General features: G+C 33.7%; 2 protein-coding genes across 2 annotated transcripts; both read left to right on the forward strand.

Moving 5' to 3' along the window:
* Positions 1-7,211: 7,211 nt before the first annotated feature.
* LOC120191128 lies at positions 7,212-7,742 on the forward strand. Its single transcript, XM_039194121.1, has one exon. It carries the CDS (start codon positions 7,212-7,214, stop codon positions 7,740-7,742), a length of 531 nt encoding a protein of 176 aa, XP_039050052.1.
* Positions 7,743-13,888: 6,146 nt separating this feature from the next.
* LOC120191224 lies at positions 13,889-15,337 on the forward strand. Its single transcript, XM_039194199.1, has 2 exons — positions 13,889-14,364; positions 14,437-15,337. Exons 1-2 carry the CDS (start codon positions 14,008-14,010, stop codon positions 15,049-15,051), a joined length of 972 nt encoding a protein of 323 aa, XP_039050130.1. The 5' UTR covers positions 13,889-14,007; the 3' UTR covers positions 15,052-15,337.
* The last annotated feature ends 6,115 nt before the right edge of the window (positions 15,338-21,452 follow it).

Genomic DNA, 21,452 nt, shown 5'->3' on the forward strand with positions numbered 1-21,452 from the left:
TCCAACCATTGAAGAAAGGGAAGTATCTTATCCAAGAGAGTACAACTATGTCAAGGGTGGTGAGATTATAGGTGATCCATCCAAAGGGGTAACAACTCGATCTTCTCTTAGAAATATTTGTAATTATGTTGCATTTATTTCATGCATAGAGCCTAAGAATATTAAAGAATCATTAAAAGATGAACATTGGATTATGGCTATGCAAGAAGAATTAAATCAATTTGAGAGAAGTAAAGTATGGACATTAGTTGAAAGGCCTAGTAATAAATCTACTGTAGGTACTAGATGGGTATTTAGGAATAAGCTTGATGAGAGTGGTAATATAGTGAAAAACAAGGCTAGACTTGTTGCTCAAGGGTATACTCAAGAAGAGGGCATAGACTATGATGAAACATACGTTCCCGTAGCTAGGATGGAAGCAATTAGAATGTTATTAGCATTTCCATGTTTTCATGAATTTAAATTATATCAAATGGATGTTAAAAGTGCATTTTTAAATGGTTTTATAAAGGAAGAAGTGTATGTGGAACAACCTCCAGGTTTTGAAGATTCAAAATTTTCGGATCATGTTCTTAAGTTGACAAAAGCGCTTTATGGTTTAAAACAAACTCCTAGAGCTTGGTATGAAAGACTGTCAAATTTTTTAATTGAAAAAGGTTTTTCAAAAGGGAAGGTTGACACTACATTGTTTTTAAACCATAAAGGTAAAGATTTATTAGTAGTTCAAATTTATGTTGATGATATAATATTTGGTTCTACTAATGATGTTCTTTGCCAAGAGTTTTCTAAGCTAATGCAAAGCGAATTCGAAATGAGCATGATGGGGGAGCTCTCATTTTTCTTGGGACTCCAAATCAAGCAAAGAAAAGATGGCATCTTCATCAATCAAGCTAAGTACGTCAAAGATATGCTCAAAAAGTTTGGACTGGAAAATGGCAAACCTCAGGACATTCTAATGAGCTCTTCAATAAAGCTTGACTTAGATGAAGGAGGTAAATGTGTAGATGTTAAATTATATAGGTCAATGATTGGCTCATTGCTTTATCTAACTGCAAGTAGATCGAACATTATGTTTAGTGTTTGCTTATGTGCTAGATTTCAATCATGTCCTAAGGAATCACATTTACTAGATGTTAAGAGAATCTTTAGATACCTTAAGGACACTCCTAGTTTAGGACTTTGGTATCCTAGAGACTCTAGCTTTAGCTTGCATGCCTTTTCTGATGCGGATTATGGAGGATGCAAATTAGATAGGAAAAGCATCTTCGGTACTTGCCAATTCCTTGGAAATATGATGATTTCTTGGTTTTCAAAGAAACAAAATTGTGTTGCATTATCTACCACTGAAGCCGAATACATTTCAGCTGGTAGTTCTTGTGCACAAGTTTTATGGATGAAACAACAACTTTTTGATTATGGAATTGAAGTAGGTACCATTCCTATCAAGTGTGACAATACTAGTGTTATTTGTCTCACTAAAAATCCCATCCAACACTCTAGAACTAAGCACATTGAAATAAGACATCACTTCATTAGAGACCATGTCACTAAGGAAGATGTAGTTCTAGAATTTTTTGATACTTTGCACCAATTAGCGATATCTTTACAAAACCTTTAGACAAGGAAAGATTTTGGACACTTAGGAGAGAATTAGGTTTGATCAACCTATCTTCACTTAGTGTTTAAAATAATTTTAGCACTTTTAAGACTAAATGAAAAATGCTTAGAATAGTAATTTTTGATTGCATTCATTGCTATTAGTTAGGGGGAGTTTATGATTCTTGATGAAAATTAACTTTATGTTCAAATATAGTTTAAAGATTAATTTGATTGTTTGAACGTAATTAATTTTCAATATATGAGTTGCCAATACCACTAGAGAAAATTAATTTAGTATTTTGAGTGTTTAAAATCGGATTTTAGCATTTTGGTGCAGAAGGAATCGATACCCCCATGAGGGAACCAATTCCCCCTTTGAAGGGGAACCGATTCCCCCCACAGGGGAATCGATACCCCCCTGGGGTTCTGGTTTTATCGGGCAGAACCCTTGGTTTTGGCTCAAAACATCTCTTCTCTTCTCTTCCGCCGTTTCTCCCCTCTACTCTCTCAAATCTCCATTCTTGCCTCAAAACAACGTTTTTAATCGGAATTCACTTCAAATATCATCTTCTAAACCTGCTAGCATTATTAAAATCGTGCAAACAACATCAAAATCCACTCAATCTCATCTTTCAAGGTAAATTTTTCTAAACTCTATGTTTCATTGATTTTGAACATAGGACTAGGTTTAATTAGTTCTAGATAGAAATAGTGATCGGGCATTGATTGTTTAGTGATTAGAAACTAGATATTACAACTAATTTCATCAAAAACACAAGAATTTTCAAAATTTGTGAAATTTTCGAAATAAAAAAATTTGTTTGTCAAATTATTGTGTTTTAATTGAATTATGTTGTTGTTATGAAAACTATACATATATTGTTTTTCAAAATCTTATTTTTTAATAGTTTTCAAAAACTTTGCCCATTAGGATTGATTTAGTGAACCTTGAAATATTGAGGACTCAATTGAGTTTTTGGATTGATTGAATTGCATACATGTGTTTTCTAAATTACAGGTTATCCATTCTATTCTGATTTCCTAAATCATGTTCAATCCTAAACGTGCTAGGTCTCATCTAGTCGCTCACACCGTCAACCAAATCCACCTTCAAATCCTCCTCATATTCCTGAAATTCCAATTCCTAATCCTAATCCAGTTGATCCCAATCTAACTATCCAAAATTCATGCTTCAATCATCCTGGTCCTAGGATTCATCTTTTTGGTATTATCAATATTTCGACTCTTACAAAATTAGAGAAGAACGTATCCCTTCTCGTCAAGCTATGTTAGATATTAATTTTAAATATCTTCCTCTTTTACAAGAGTGGAAATTTGATAAACTTTGTGACCTTGAACCTATAGTTTACCATCAACTTGTTCGCATTTTTTATTCTAATGCCGTTTGTGTCAAAAACCGAGCTCAAACTGAGACCATAGAAGTTCGTTCCTATCTCCTAGGAAAATTCTTACATATTAACTCGGCTTACATAGCCAAGGCATTAGGATTAGATAACGATGGTATTTCAAATGAAAAACAAATTTTAGGTTCTCGTTATAAAAGAAGGGATAGTGAGAGTGTCTTAGACCTTCATGAACGTTTTCTTCACCTAATGATTTCTTGGTGGTTTCGACCATCCAGAGGTCGTTATTATGCTCTTAGAGCCTTGGATATTTGATGGTTACATTGTTTCGAAAATAGTATTAAAATAAACCTACCTCAGATCATTTTTGCTGAAATTGTTGAAACCGTAAATCTTGTTCCTAACAAGAAACTCTGTTCATCTCTAGTTTACGGTTGCATTTTGAGTAATCTTTTTACTAAAGTTGGGCTTAGAGTTGGTCTAGATGCCTCCTTTCCTCTAAAGAAACAAATTAATCTTATTTCCTTAACGAGAGCGGGATGTATAAAGGATAAGGAAACCGGTGAATGGGTTCGATCTTCTGAAAATACTCCGGGAGCTAGTTATTCATGAGCTCCACCAGAAGATGACGATGATCCCGAGCTTGAAAAATTAATGCGAGACATCGATGAAGCCGAAGATGAGCCTGAGCAGCCCGAGGAGCAAGCATAACAAACGCATCAAATGCCTCCATATTTTCAATCTTTTATGGAGACATTCGATTTCCGATATGCTACCATGGATTCACGCTTTACTTCTATAGAGTCCCATTTATCCACAATGGGATCTCAACAATTAGAAATCATCCGAGAGATACGGACAAACAACGCTTCGATGAATGAACATATTGATGCATTCTCACATGAAATGGCCGCTATGAGAGCTCGTTTTCCTCCTCCCGATCCGGATGTTTGATTATGTGTTTAGCTTTAGAACTTTGAACTAAAAGATTATTGTTTCAACATTTTGAATATTTTGGAATGTTTGATTTTGAGGATTGTTAGACTTTGGATTTGTTTGGATGTTTGAATTTATATATTTGGTTTTGTTAAATTTATTGCATCATTTACATCATGTTAGATATATGACCAATTTTGCCATGTCACATTGTTTATGAATATTGATTATGAAACTAATGGCTAATGTTTCTCTTTATTGTAATCTTAGCAGCTTAAACTATATATAATCAATTGGCTAAATGATTCCAAAAACCTTGTTTAAAATCTTTTACGAGTCTTTTTGATTTAACAAAAAGGGGGAGAAGTGTTAAATGTTTTAAATGGGAGAAGTATTAAAGTAAGGGGGAGTAATTTTTCAAAAACGTCGTTTTTGATTTCAAAATCTTAAAATTACTAAAATGTTTTGTTATATCAAAAAGGGGAAGATTGTTGAAAACATTTTGATATTTCGATATAACAAATTAAGATAAATGAATTTTAAGATTTTCAATTAAGGTTTTCTAAGTATATTCGATACAATTATTCGAATAACAAAATATTACTCCAAATCTGTCAAATGTTATTTTTTAATCCTTACTCAAGTGTAAAATTAAGTTTTAATCTTAAAATAATTTCAAAACGATTTTACAAAATATTTCGAACCATCTCAAAGCCAAAAATTCCAGATTGCTCAGAGGGAACCGATTCCCCCCCAATGGGGTACTGATTCCCTCCTGAATGGTTTGGCTCCGAGAATTTCAGTATGCTCAGAGGGAAACAATTCCCCCCATGGGGTACCGATTCCCCCTACTGTTCAACGGTCGAAATATTTGAATTTTACACTTAGGGAACTGATTCCCCCTATGGGGTACCGATTCCCCCCACGCTCCAAGTTGTTTTATTAATTGATTTCACACTAAAACGGCTATATTATCTTCATTAATGATCCCCAACGTTCAGAAGTGATTCAAGGTGTATTTAAGCAAGCTTAGAAGCCATTGATCAATAACAAGAAACATCAAGCAACTAGAATCAAGAGAGAATCAAAGAGAAAGCATCAAACCTCAAGTTTGAGCATTTCAAGCCTATTTTTCATTCAATATTTATTTTGCTTTCAAGAAAACTTATTGTGCTCAATTGTATTCATTCTTGAGTGTTCTTTTCTTTGTTCTAGAATTGTGCAAACAATCTACCTTGTGAGGATTTCCTTGTAAGTTTGCAAATTTGTATTGTTCTCTTTGGGAGAGAGTGTTCTCAAGAATTTGGGGTATAATTCTTGAGGGTTTGTAAGGTTACTCTTTTTCCTCAAAAGAAAGACAAATTAGTGAATTTGTGGAAAATCCTTAGTGTGGATAGCTAAGGTAGTGGACGTAGAATTCAGTTGAGAAAGTCGAACCACTCTAAATTGTTGTGCAAATTTCTTTCAATTTTTTGCAAAAGCTTCCACCAAAATTTTAATTGTCAATTCACCCCCCCTCTTGGCCATATTCGTCAATCGATTAACTCAACAATTTTGATATTGCGTTGATATAGATTAATTATTATTCTAAAGAGGAAAAACCCTAGTTGCTCCCTCCCTCCCATCTTTTTTTGTTGTTGCAATTTTTGTTATTTTCTATGGATCGAATCAACTTTTTTCCTTTGATTTTGCTTAGCCGACGGCGACACCAGTTTTGATACTAGTTGTCGCTTTTATTTCTGCCTTTGTGACATATTTATCTCTATCTTTTGGCAATTTTCGATTTTTTGGTTGTTGTTTTCGTTTATCTTTTTTTTATAGGGTTGGATTTTACATCACCACGACTGATCAAGATGTCACTTATTTGTTATCATGTTGATCTTCCCTGCTTTGGACCCTCGGATTGAATTGGATACGCTTTTTGCATTCGTGGATAGTTTTCTCACGTCGCTTGACTTTGATTTGTGATTTGTCTATGGTCTTTCAATAACTTTATCACATTTTGTGATTCGTTTGTTGATGCAGTGATATTTGTTTGTATCATTATTTTTTTCGAGTATTTTAGCTATGTTTTTTAACCTTTTCCTTCTTTGGTCCTTGTGTGATTTAGGTGGCTAGTTTTATGTCAATGGTTATAGGAAAAATGTACTAATTATAATTTGGTTTACGTTTATAGTTATACTTGTAAATCTTTATTGTAATTCTGGATATTTTGTACTTCTAATAAAACTAACGACTTTCTATTAAAAAAATCTAATTGTTTATTTATAATTGATTTAACATTTTTAATATTTTTAAACTAAATATATTGTTTTATATTTTTTAATGATTATATATATGAAATCATTAAAAATAATTTAATATTCAAATTATAATCATAAGAAAAATATTTAAGATTTAAATTTTAAATTTATCTTTCGATTTTAAATTGTGCTTTTGAGTTCGGGTATGTTAAATAAATTTTTCATTTAATTTTGAATATAATGAAATATACATAATCATTAATAAATAAATAAATATAAAATAAATAAATTTAATTTAAAAATATTAAAATCTTAAATTAATTATAAATAATTTATTTTATTTTTATAGCAATTTAAGTGTTATCATATTCTCAATTGGCCTAGATTTAAGTCCTCACTTATCTATTTTTATTTTTATCATTAAATAAAAAAATATTTTAATTAATTCCTAAATATTAGATCTAACCTATTGGTTAAGGCTTTGCTTGGTTACTAATTGATCTTAGGTTCAAATGCAATTAAATTATTTTAGTTTTATTTTTCTGCCTAAACCTGAACAAGTTATATAACATATGTATTATATTGATAACAAGTGTTAGAATTGGCTTAGCGATTAATTCTAAAGTCTAAGAGATTTAATCTGTAGATTTAATACATTACTAGAATAAAATATTTTAAAGTTAATGCTCAAACTTGAACGCCGCTGTGGGAGAGACTCAATTTGCGTTCATTGTTGGAAAGCAGATTGCAGACTACTCCCTCATTGCTAATGAGCTTGTTGATGATCTGAAAAGGCGGAAAGAGAAATCAGTTATTTTTAAAGTAGATTTTCGTTAGGCCTACGACTCTGTAGATTGGAATTGCTTTGATCTCATTATGGGATACATGGGGTTAGGCCTACGACTCTGTAGATTGGAATTGATTTGATCTCATTATGGGATACATGGGGTTCAATGATAGATGGAGGTCATGGATCAGACTCAACATTTCCACGACTTCTATTTCCGTGTTAGTTAATGGCTCTCATCCAGAAAGTTCAAAATAAATAAAGGGCTTTGCCAAGGTTGTCATGTCGTTCAACATAGTTGTTGTAGCTCTCAGTGGCTTAATAAACAAAACGGTGGAGGAGAGATTGTTTAATGGTGTCAGGGTGGGGTCGAGCAGTCTCCGCATCTCCCATATCCAATTTGCAGACGATTTGATTATCTTTTCCGAAGCTGATGAAGAACAAGTGAAAAACATTAAGAGAATTCTCAAGGTCTTCAAGTTAGCCTCCGGGTTGAGGCTCAATTTAAGAAAGTCAAAACTCTATAGGATCAATGTTGAAGACGGTTGTGTCACGGCATGGGCCGAAGGGTTAAAGTGTGACTGGGATAGGCTCCTTTCAGTGTATTTGGGCCTCCCCTTGGGGCAGGCGAGAAATTTTGTGAAACTAAGACAACCCATCATTGATAAAGTGCAAAGTAGACTAGACGGTTGGAAGAGTAAGTTCCTCTCATTTGGGGGAAGAATCACGTTGATCAAGTCAATTCTCGCCTTTATCGGTGTTCTATCTCTCGATGTTCCAAATGACACCTGCTGTGTCCTCCAAGCTAAATAAACTCTTGGCGAACTTCTTGTGGGGAACCTGTAGTGGTAGAGGCATCCATTGGGTTAATTGGAAGATTGTATGTAAGCCTTGGAGGTTTGGGGGACTAGGAGTGGTTGATATGAAAATAAAAGATCAATCTTTGCTAAACAAGTGGCTTTAGAGGTTTGGGACTGAACGTGAGAGCTTATGGAAGAGAGTTTTGATTGCCAAATACGATATGGACCAAGCTGACTTAGTGCCGAGGATAACAAAGCTTCTTGGGTTTGGAGGAAAATCTCACAACCTTTAACCAAGTCCTCTGATTTTTTAAGAACAATATTAGGTGTGTGGTGGGGGATGGTAAATTTTTCCATTTTTTGGAAGATTGTTGGACCGAGGTCCCTTCGTTAAAGGAAGCATTTCCGAGGATCTTTAGTGTGGCTATCGAAAAAGTCCGACAAAGTTGTAAACTTCGGCTATTTTTCGAATGAAGATTGGTCGTGAAATATCGAGATAAGAAAAATATTATTTGAGTGGGAACATGTTGTTTGGTGTGAATTTATGGGAGTGATTAATCGAGATATGAATGGCAATATGCAAATGGATAGGTTAAAGTGGATTGGGTCCTTGGACACTGTTTATTGACCAAAAGACTATTTCTTCTTTGTATCTAATAATGGCTCCTCTCTTGATAACGTTTGGCAGAAAGTGCGGTCAAACTTGGCTTTTTTTGGAAGGCAATCCGAAATCAAATCCCGACCGGTGTTGACCTCGCAAAGTGGGGAATTGCCCGACCTAACAATAATTTTTGCGTACTCTGCTCTCTTGAGGAGGATTCTTTTCCTCATTTGCTGTGTCATTGTCAGGTTACGTGGAGGATCTGGCAACGTTGCTGTCTACTGTGCAATGTAACGTTAGTTGTTCCCGGTTCGTTCCGAGAACTCTTTGAGGTCTGGGAAAGCTAACTGGTAAAGAGATATGCCAAACCAGTGTGGATGACGATGTTCTTTGGTTTTGTTTGTACCATGTGGTTAAGCAGAAATGACATTGTTTTTAACAACAAACATGTCAATAAAGATGGTATCTTTGAACTAGTAATGGTAAGGGTTGTCTATTGGTGCAAAAGTAAGTGGCCTCTTCAATGTCCGTCAATTTTCGAGTTCTCTCAGTGCCCTACTGTCACGACAATACGAGGTAATTAATTATTCTAATTTTTTTGCAGGTTGTTGTTTGTTGGACTCCTGTCTTACTGATATTAGTCCGCTTTAGGTGTGGTGTTTCTTTGCTGGTTTTTTGCTTGTTGAGGTCTGTTCTTGCAAAGTGCACCGCTGGTCTTTTTTATTGCACTGGTTGATAGGGTGTTCGGTTGGGGTATATTGAATTTGAGTGGCATTGGTGCAGAATGATTATGTGTGGGTTGCTTACTGCTATTTAGAATATGTATTTGTAAGCAGGATAGTGTGAACGTCAGATAGTCTCCAAACTTTGATGAGTGAATATTGGCATCTTAAGGTTGGTCAATTGTGAGATGTACCCGGCTAAAATTGGCGTACTCTTTTTCCTCCACCTTGGATTAGGGAAGTTTTTTAGTAAGGCGTCTGTCTCTAGCTTTGTTTTGTATGTGGACTTTCTCTAATACATGCAAAATGCAAGGTGTCAGCGCAACGAATATGTAACTTTACAAAGACTCGCGCCCTAATTATACTAATTTTGTTAACTGTCACGTAAACACTTTCGTTAAGTGTTAATGATAATTTGAAAATAGTGATCATTTCGTGACCAAGCCTAAAGTTGGATGGTCATTTATGTAGTTTACCCTTACTAGAAATACTACCTATGTAACTTTAGGGTACTCCCTGTTTTAGGGGATGGAAAGGGGCTAAAAGAATCGTGGGAAAGAATCCTTAAGTGGGTTCTCCCTGTTTTTAGGGTTAATGCTATATAGTCCTTTAAGTAAGGTGGGTTCCCCATATATCTACCATAACCCCGTGTTTGGGAAAAATTAATGACTTTGTCTTCAAACCAAAGCAGGTTTGTGGGTTCCATTTAAAAAACTGAACATAAAAAACAAGGTCTTAATTTCCGATTTAAGAGAGAAAACCCCATTTTTTATTTAATTATAATATTAAAATATTAAAAGGAAAATACAAAGTGGTCCCTAAAAATATCAAATTTAATTGAGCTGAGCTAACCATACAAGCAACTTGCCAATACTAGCCATATCTTTGCTTCAGTTCCACAGCTGATTTGATATGTTTGTTCATTTCTCTCATGTACCCACACTGAAGCTATTTTGATTCTATAAACCGATTCAAATATAGTATTGTTTTCAAAATTATATTTTAAATTATATCTATTTTTTTTAATTCGAATACGGATTATATTGGATGAAAATATTTTTAGATTTGAATTCGAATACGAATTATATTTGATGAACAATTATTCCTTATATCATTTTCAATTGTTAGATGCCTCTTCTCCATCCAGTTGTATCCATTTAAGATCATTACAAAAGAAAATGAAACATTCCCATACATGTAGGATTTCTAGGGTAGTCTCTTAGATTTCATGATAGGGATGTGCTTTGACTCATCCAATTTTTCATTGCATTTACACTTTTTGAATTATTATATACGGATTATTATATGATATACTTGATGATACAAATTTATATAACTGAAAGAAATTTGTATAAAAAAACTAAATCAGAACCTTATTATTTCAAAGTAGGTCCTTGTTTTACTAAAAGAAGAGCAAGCAAGTCTTCACCTACTAACTTGCCCTCTCATATGGCTAAATCCAGAAGTGCCCTAAATTTCAAGGCAAGATTTGGACTGGCATAAGGTATGCCTTAGTTTTGCTGGCAAAATTAGGGAAGTTTGATCATGAATTTTAGCTGGCATTCACATGTGAAGAACAGCTTCTATCTGTAAACCTCAATTTCATCTATTGCATTTATGCCAATGCTTATCCATTTTGATACACGATAACAATGACATGTATTAATGTCTCAATTAGATCTGTTCAAAAGTCGAATATGACTCGAGTTTTCGATAAAGACTTGTGAATGTGGATTAATTTGATCTCATTTGACTTAACATTTAATCATAGAATATATAAACATTAAATATAAGTTATTTATATATATTTTTTACTAATATATAAACATTAATTTGTATTAATATTTATTTTACTAATAGGTTTGATTTGAAGCAAAGATTATGTCAAAAAAAGAAAGGGAGCTTTTGTATAGCAATAATTGAGCCATTGTGTCTACCAAATGAATAGCATAAAATTTAAGTTCTAAGAAAGGGTGAAACTTCAATTATAATTCAAATTGCCTTTGACATTAAATGATGACATAAATAAATAATTTCAAATTAATGTTATTTTAACGTGAAATCTAGATTTATGGATATAAGTACAATATAGTATATGTTTTAAAATAATTTTCAATCATTTGATATTGAACGCTTGCACCCTCTATATTCATAGTGCTTGAACCCGAGATCTCAAAGAATAACAATAATTCATTTACCACCGAGGTTGATTGATTGGTGTGTATGTGATGTTTTCTATTACTTATGTATGGGTCGATTGATTGAATGTATTAACTTCAAGACAAAGTGTAGTAATTTTCACAAAATCATAATAAGAAACAAATCTGACTTAATCGCACAACTTTGAATTGTTTTTCGTCGTAAAAGACTTCAGAAGACTTATGTTGTAGAGATTATCTCAAAGTTATGATCAAATAAGACTCAAGTTATACATATTTTCTCTAAGTTATGACCGGTTAAGACTCAAATTAGAGATTTTATATATATATATTCTTTTGCATCAGAAGAGTATTTAACAACGACTTGGTTTAGTAAGCACTAGATCCCTTAAGCAAGGTTAGGGGTTCGAATCATGACGATTGTGAATTCAAGTCTCTATGTATGCAAAAAAATCCCCGTTGGGAGACTCACCCACCAAAATCAAGTGTGCGACGTGGAACGGTCCGAATTAGTCAGGATAAAACCTTAGAACGCAGGTCGGTTACAGTCAACAAGGTCCAACCCTTGCAGTTAACTTTTCTCTTCGATTAACTTATATTTTTTAGTTTATCTCCGAAATTCAGTCTTTTTTGGACTAACCATGTCTATCACCATTAGCACCAAGAGAATTTTAAGTGCTAAAAACCCCTTGGGTTATAGCGTCTCATCGAGATTCGAACCCGATCTTAATTCCTCTTAGCAAACCGCCGCTAAGATTTTACACAAAAAAGTTGAATTATGACCAAGCAATTCGTCTTCCTAACAATAAATCAAAACAACCTTCAAATCAAAATCTATTTTTTTTGAAGTAGAAGTGTCATGACTTTTAAAAGAATGGCCGATTGCCACTTCTAATTTCTAAAGAATCGAAGAATGTATCCAAAGTTGCTAAGTGCTACTCAATTCACACGATTAGAATTGAACTTCGTAAAAATCTTTGACTAAATAGAAGTTTAGCTAAGCATGAATTAGATTATGCTTAGCATTTTGATATGAAAAAGAAAAATAAAACAATAAAGACTATGAAAAGAAATTAAACTCTATAGAAATAACCAAGGTAAAAACAAGTTCCAATTTGTCCTCAAAGTTTTAATTTAAGGGGTATTTATACTCAAAAATCCCTAAGAGATAAAATAACTAAAAGATAAAAATATTCAAAATAAAATCCTACATTTAAATCTAAAAGGCTTATGACAAAGATAAAAGTAAAAATATTTAAAACTTGAACTTTACTTCATCTTTTGGATAACATCCAATTATCTCCAAGTGTTTATCTTTAAAATAATTCTAAATCTTAATCTTTAAGATAATGCTCGATCATCTTTTAGAAAATGCCGACTGAACCGTCTTTTAGAAACTGCTGATTGGACCGTCAAAAATCTATCATATCAAACCCAGATGACATCATGCCCTAAGTCATGCTAATGACTCGAGCCACGACTCCCAGAAAAATTATAGACTCTACCTTTTTACTGCCAGTTATGATCAATTAATCCAAATGAAATCTCTACACAAAAATAAATCAAAACAGAAATAAATAAGTAATATCAGATCGGAAACAAGAAACAAATAACAATAGGTGTATACAATATTCAACACTCATCATTATGGGAAATACTTAATCGTCATGTCTGATACATGAATATCATACCCATCTCAACTATGTTTCATTCAACTTTTTTATAAATATCATCTATTTATACATTTTTTTTTTCAGTTTTATTATTCCTCAGAACTAAAAGCCTAAGTTATATTCACCCACTTCATATTTCAACATCATAGATTTTATTTTTTTATTAAATTTACATATATTATTCTCTCAGATTTGAAATCTCAAATAAATTACTGAAGTCTTTAGAGTTAAAATAGAAAGGTTAAATCTCAAAATGTGAAAACTTCATTAATTCTGAAGTATATTTAAAAGCTAATTAAAATGTAATATTTCAACTTTTACTGTTAGAAAAAATTCATATAAATATATGGACTTTACAGAGCTGGAGATTCTGGGGAAACCCCAAACTGAAAAAGGAAAAGTCCTTTATATTTCATTCTTTAGTTTTCATTTTTGGTAATTTTGATTTCTCCGTTTTGTTTTGTTTAGGTAATCTAATTTATTTATGGGTAAACTACATATTTAATCACCCCACTAATTTCCACTGTTTCATTTTGGTCAAAAAACTATTTAAAAAAAATATATTTAACATTATATTTTTATTCTGTTTTTCTCACTCTCAACTATAAAATTAATAGTGATATTGATTTGTTACCATAAGATAATATCACATCATCATTAGAAAAAATAAAAAATTATCATGTCAAAAGTTTTAATTATCTTTTAAAATAAACTTTACTAAAATTGTCTGTTTTGGTGATATTTTTTTTAATGATGACATCTCAATATTATTGTTAAATTTTTAACGATAGGTACCAAAATAAAATAAAGTAATAGTTTAAATATTAAACATGTAGTTGCTCTATTTTTTAACTGTAAAGATATTAAGTGACCAAGATGAAACCGTAAAAATAGGTAGGTGACTAAATAAATAATTTAATCTTTATTTATATTTCATTAAACAATGAAAATGGCACATTACCAATCATCCTTTCTCCTCTATAGGAAACACAATCATTGCTCTCAATCTGAGCTTCTAATTTTATTTTATTTTTTTTGAAAAGATATCTTCATCACCATGACCTCCATGAGTTCATCTCCAGTTATATAAACCCTTTTTCTTCTCCACAAACCCACCATTCCAATGGATCAATCTTCAGCAAGTTCCGTCAATGAATTCTACACTTTCCTCACTCATGGCTTAGATGATCTCGAAAGACTCCATCTCTCTAATCCCTTCATGTCAATCCAATTCCTTCAAAGGGTCCTCTCCCTTCTCAGAACTTCCCATTCCCAGATACTTATACTCGTTCAAAAGCTTCATCTCCCTGTCGGTGATAAGTGGCTTGATGAATACATGGACGAAAGTTCCAAGCTTTGGGAAGCTTGTCATGTTCTTAAATCAGGGGTTTCCGGCATGGAAAACTATTACTCTTCTGGGTTCAACGTCGTTTCTTCTCTCGACAATCATACACACCTTAATCCACATCTTTCCAGACAGGTAATAAACTGGTTAAATTTGTCAGAATTTATACCCTCTTTTTTGTTTTGAAATTCAGGGTGTGGGAAACAGGTGATCAGGGCGATTTCGAGATGCAGGAGAGAAGCCATGGGGTTGGAGGAAGAGAACAGGGCGTTCATGGAGACGAGAATCGAACGACTCTCGTTGAAATTCGACGAGAAAGTTTATATCGAATCGAAGCTGAATGGGTTCAATGGGTTCAGAGGAGTTTTGTACGCAATTAGGAACGTGAGCTCATTGCTGCTGGTGATATTACTCAACGGGGTGGTCCAATCTTGTTGGGAAGGATCGAGCTTTTTCAGAGAGGAGGACGAAGGTTGTTTGTTATTCGGGTCGGGTTTCATGATTTCGACGGCGAGGTTGCGGCGGAGAGTGGCGGAGGAGATAGAGCAGATGAATGGGAAAGGCGGTGGTGGGATGTTGTTGTACGAATTTAGAAGATCGAAGGTGGCGATGGAAGAGATGAGGGGGGAGCTGGAGAGGAGGATTAATGGAGTGGTGGAGTGGGAAACAGAGGTGGGATTGAGGGAGAAAGTGGAGAACTTGAGAGGGTGTTTTGGGGTATTGAGAAGTGGGATTGACAACATTGTAGGGCAGCTTGATGATTTCTTTGATGACATTGTTGAAGGGAGGAAGAAGCTTTTGGATTTTTGCAGTCACAGATAAATGGGGCTGTTTGGGGGAAAAGAAAATTAAAAAGAAAAAATACTATAGGAGATAGAATTTATGACCCTTTCTCTTCTCTTCTCTTCTTCTTCTTTTCATGCATTTATTGTTTCCATCTACCATGGAGATACAATTTTCCTCTTCATGCTTATAACATATATTGTATATGCAGAGGAGCAAAACAGAGTAACTTGGACTTCAGAAATCTTCAAACTATCAACAGTTTAAGAGCAAAATGAACTTATAGGAGTATTTTTCTTGGAGAGCTTCCTCCAAATGTTTTTCCATGTATACCCTGCATTCTAAAAGAGGTGAAAATATTTTTTTTTTGGTTTAATCTTTTTTAAAGTATATTTTTTATTAACAATTTAAGAATTTATTTAAAAGAAGGGTAAAGTACATAAATGGTCGTGTTGCTTTGTTTTCCCGGTCATTAAAAGTTACAAAATAGTCCTTCATCTAAAAGGTATTGCTTTGTTGAGTCCTTCAACTATTAAAAGTTACAAAATGGTCACTCGACTGTTTATATGTTTCAAACTCATCTTTTTTGGCTAAACTTGCAGTCGTTTGAGTTTGACATTAATCTGTTGATTGGGATATGATAAAATATGATCCTATAACCGTTAGTCGTTTGATATTTTAGAATCAAATTTTATCATATCTCAGTCACCATGTTAACGTTCAACTTAGGTGACCATCAATTTTTTAACAAAAAAGGCACGTCTGAAACATATGAATAATCAAATGATCATTTTATAATTTTTAATAGTTGAGAGACCCAACAAGGTAGTACCCTATAATTGGGGATTATTTTATAAATTTTAATAGTCGAATGACTCAATAAAACAATACCTTATAAGAGATCATTTGTGTAATTTACCTTCAAAGAATTATAATATAGCATACTTTTTATAAAATAATATCTAATACACAAAGTGAATAAATTTTAATTTACATAAATTTATCTATTTAATAGTCATATATCTTATTTTAATTTTAAAAGTTACAAGATTCTAGGTTTTGAAGTTCAGAATTCTAAGTAAAATTTTAGATATTAAGATTCAAATGAAGTTATAATTTGTGCATTCTTTATACATACATACATACATACATACATACATACATACATACATACATACATACATACATACATACATACATACATACATACATACATACATACATACATGCATGCATGCATGCATACATACATGCATACATACATACATGCATACATACATACATACATACATGCATACATGCATACATGCATACATGCATACATGCATACATGCATACATGCATACATGCATACATGCATACATGCATACATGCATACATGCATACATACATACATACATACATACATACATGCATACATACATACATGCATACATACATACATGCATACATACATACATGCATACATACATACATGCATACATACATGCATGCATACATCCATGCATGCATGCATCCATGCATACATGCATCCATGCATACATGCATCCATGCATACATGCATCCATGCATACATGCATCCATGCATACATGCATCCATGCATACATGCATCCATGCATACATGCATCCATGCATACATGCATCCATGCATACATGCATCCATGCATACATGCATCCATGCATACATGCATCCATGCATACATGCATACATGCATACATGCATCCATGCATACATGCATACATGCATACATGCATACATGCATATTCGATCTATATTTTGAGTTAACACTCACATTCGACCTAATTTAACACAAATATTAATATTGTTATTATGTAGAATAGAGATCTAATTAAAAAATATATAGAGATATAATAAAATTTTAAGTCAGATTAAAGATATTTCATTCTAAATTTGAATCTAATTTGATTTGAAAAATCCAATTATATTAAATCGAATCAAAATAAATAAATAAAAAGCCGTTGAATTAGAGTCAAATTACGATCCATATATATTAGGGAAATGAATGTAAAAGAATTGCAAGTCTAGGTTGTTGTGGTAAATGACAAAATGATATTATTCTAGAGGTAAAAAGGGGAGTTGGGTTATGATATAGGGGGGGGGAGTGTGAGATTCGCCCATGGCTGTGGGGTTGTTTGATCTTTAGAAAACTATATGATGTCTGATTCAAATGAAAAAGCTTCTGACTTCCAAAACAAAAGAATAAAACCCTTCTCTTCCTTCTTGTTATTCCCTTGTTTGTTTGTTTCTAGGGAATCTTTAAACTAAAAGAAAGAGAAAAATGGGTCATTTTCTGGCACACATGTTCAACTGTGAATCTCATGCTTTTTGTCCCCTGCCGGAAACTCATGCCTTGCCTCCTTCCGAGGGTGTTTTCCTGAAATAAAAACGCACATACAAAAGAAAACAAAGCTTAAAATAATAATGTTTGGGGGAACCTAACAATTATTACATGGCACTCATAAAATCATAGTAACAGCCAAAAGAATATCATTTTTTAAACTCTGCAATGGCTGAGTTGAATATCACGCCAAGCCACCCACCCAAATCATGTTTTCTTCTTGTACTTTCCTTTATAACTAAAGCCTTTTCAGCTTTTGTTTCCTCTTCATTATTATTAGACATTGACAACAATAATTAAAAAAACACAAACTAATCTGCAAGTAATACACATATTTAGTATTTTATATAATATATTTGTTGCTCAACACCTGTACAACATTTTTCTATAATCTATACACTTAAGATACCAAATATGGAACCTAGCCTGACTTGACTTCATGTTGCATTATGAAAATTATTATAGTATTTTAAAATGAGACGACTCTACGATAACTTTTTTTTTAAAAAAAAAGACCAATATGCAGAACTAGTTCAATATGAAAAAATAAATTTGATTACCAATTGAGGGTATGTCAAGTGCAGCATTCAGACCCTTGAGAAACTCTTTCTGCAATTTTCCATGATCCCTCTTCAGCACAGAACCAGTTGTCTTAGCTGCTGTGTAGAGAAGGTCGGCGATTGTCTGGAAATCAGATTATAAACCTCTTAATGTCATAGCCTGAGGGGAAGTTAGGAATTACGACGTTAATGGAACCAGACAGACTGTGAGCCAGCATTTTGGTGACAATAAAATAAAAGAATATGGACTAAGTTCATGATACTGTGAGTTAAACACAAGTATAAAATTTATATTTAATATAATAGGAACCTCTTGTGAATTTTGTTGTTCTATTTTTCATATTTTTAGCAGACATCATCAACTCGATGTCTGATCATATGGTTCTAAAAGATGTCTTAGTCCCTAATAAAACCATTCCAGTTAGCTAACAGGAAGCACAATCCATAAATACAATATGTGCTCCTTTAAGTTGTAACACCTATGAATATTCAAACCACCTCAGAAGTTATGATTATGGATTTAAATAGCGTTCGCGGTCGCGTTTTCGGCCGCGTCGCGTTTATCGCGGTTGCGGATATAACGGATAACATCGCGGTCACTGTAGGTGTCGCAGTCGTGAATTTTTTTAAATTTCGCACAATTTACTCTCAAACATAATAATTATAATGTTAAAGAGTGACTAAAATAGTAACAATCTGAAAGTTTAATGAGTAAATTGAAAAATTTTAAAGTTCAATGAGAAAATAGGAGAGAATAAAAAGTTAAGTGATGATTTATGTAGTTTACCCTAATTAAAAAGAATATAAAGTTAAGTGACCCAAACCACCTCAGTTCAGTCATCTGCCTTCTCTAGCCATCTCCTACCTCCTCCCACTGCTTCATCCTACCATATTCTTTTGCTTCCCCAAACAAATGGAACAAATGGGTTTCACCAGATCGTTATATTAAACCAAAATTCTCTTTTATTCTATGACTTTTCCAATCCACGTAAAATGGAGGCAGCAACCGCTCCAATGCAGTGGTTTCATACTTTCATTTTTCTCCAATTTTTGACTCCTCATCTCCTCCCCTGTTTCCTCTTTGGCCTCCACTCTTTAATAGTTTATTTTCTCACTGACCACGGCTGAAGTTTGATCGATTAAGCACATTTCTTTCTCTTTGGCCTCCCCTGCTTTGCTTTCTTTTTAAGTCACGGTTGAATAACGGGGATAGCGTCTCGTTATCGACACTATTTACCATTAAACGCTAAATTACGACCGCGACAGACCACTATTGGTGTGAATCTGTTACCCACTGCAAAAATCATGAAAATCGATTTCGAACGGTGGCGCTACCACAATATCACGACTGCTATCGCGTTTTCGGTCTGCAATTTGAAACCCTGGTTATGATACCTCTAACTCCTTGAATTAGTCAATTCTACATATGTTATTAGGGTACATAGAACATGTCAGTACATTTGAAAGGACTGATTAATGACAATTCAAGCACATTTGTTACCAATTGGTTCATTTCATTGATATCATGTAAAAAAAGCATGCAGACGGACCCCGAAAACATGCTTTGCCTAAAAGGAAATAAGGCAGAATGTATTTAGAGTTAAGAAGCTGAAAAAAAGAAAGAAATTCAACATAAAATACAAGAATACTGCTTACCAGTTCTCACTCCCCCAGGAGAAATAGCACCATTGTCACCAAATATAGTAGTTCTATTTAGAGTGACATGGCACATCTCACAAACTTTCTCATAGCAATTGCATGTGAAACATAATACAGAGTTGTTATTTATAGAAAGAAGAGCGTAAGAAAGTATGGTAAATGTGCAGGAAATGCACTATGCCTATGAATAATCAAACATATAGGTTTTTCATTTATAGTAATAAATCATATAAAAATTAATCAAACATCTTAAAACTTCACATTCCTGTTGACATATACAGACGGGAGAACTTTTAGCAAATATGGTCAACAAACAATCGGATCATTTCTGTTAGTTGATGTGCTTAGGACTGTTGAATAAACAACTTTAGAGTAAAAGAAGAATGTATTTCATTAAGCTCAAATTACACAGTGTGTATATTGCCTTTTATAGCTCCTAATCACCTAGCTAACAACCATAACAAATTGCATCCACTTGCATAACAACATGAACCGTTTTGTAACAGAAAACTCACTGCAACTTGTAACTAAGCCCTCACACACACGCAATGCACTATGAACATTATTAACTAACATTCTCCCCGCTTTATTCTTCTCATCCTTTTAACACGGTTGAAACGTTATTAACCTCACACACACGCAATGCACTATAGAAATTATTAACTAACATTCTCTCTGCTTTCTTCTTCTCATCCTTTTAACACGGTTGAACATGAACCTTCTCTCGAAACACTTAAAATGATGCCTTTGCCAAGGGCTTAGTGAAGCCATCAACAACCTGAAACCCAGCAGGCACATAACTCACTCGAAGCTGACCTGTTGCAACCTTCTCCCTAACAAAATGAATATCAAGATCAACATGCTTTGACTTTGCATGATACACTGGATTACCAGTCATAGCAACTGCACTTGTATTGTCACACCAAATGATAGGTTCATCCAACGACTTTAGACTAAGATCATGCAACAAAACATCAATCCACGTTACCTCAGCAACAGAATCTACAACACTACAGTATTATGATTCCATGGTTGAACGAGACACTATTTTATGCTTCTTTGAAGCCCAAGTAACAAGACAACCACCAATAAAAACACCATAACCAGACATAGATCGTCGATCACCAGCATCACCAGCCCAATCAGCATCATAAAATGCTTTTACACTCAGTCTAGTATCCTCAGCCGAGAAAACTAATCCATAATCTAAGGTAACGGCCAAATAGTGTAGAATACGTTTGACAGCCAACATATGCTCCTCACACGGTGCCTGCATAAACTGAGCCACCTTGTTGACTGAAAACGAAACATCAGGTCTCGTATGACAAACATAGAGCAAAGTACCAACTATGCTCTGGTACTCATGTGCATTAGATAACAATACACTATTTTGTCCTACAAATTTAGAAGCAACTACTATAGGAGTACACGTTGGAGTGGCTTGAAACATATTTGTCTTCTCTAGCAAGTCAATCCTTTGACTAAGAGCCAAACCAATACCATTCCTCTTAACCTCAATTCCCAGAAAATAAGAATGATAACCAAGATCCTTGAGTGAGAATTTCTTATTCAATATTTTCACAACAGTCTCAATATCATCATCCGAGCTTCCTGTGATTATTATATCATCAATATTTACTAGAATGTATGTGCATGAACCGTCCTTGATGTGAAAAAAACAAGCATCAACACATGACTCCATAAACCCTAATTTAAACAAACTGCCTTTGAGCTTCTCATTCCAATTACGTGGAGCCTGTTGAAGACCATACAAAGCTTTTTGCAGCTTATAAACTAGCAGAGATCCATCAGAACTGAATTGTTCAAAACCCGGGGGTTGTTGCATATAGACATCTTCAT

The sequence above is a fragment of the Hibiscus syriacus genome, unplaced genomic scaffold, assembly GCF_006381635.1.
Source record: "Hibiscus syriacus cultivar Baekdansim isolate YM2019G1 unplaced genomic scaffold, ASM638163v2 tig00116965_pilon, whole genome shotgun sequence".
NCBI lineage: Eukaryota > Viridiplantae > Streptophyta > Magnoliopsida > Malvales > Malvaceae > Hibiscus > Hibiscus syriacus.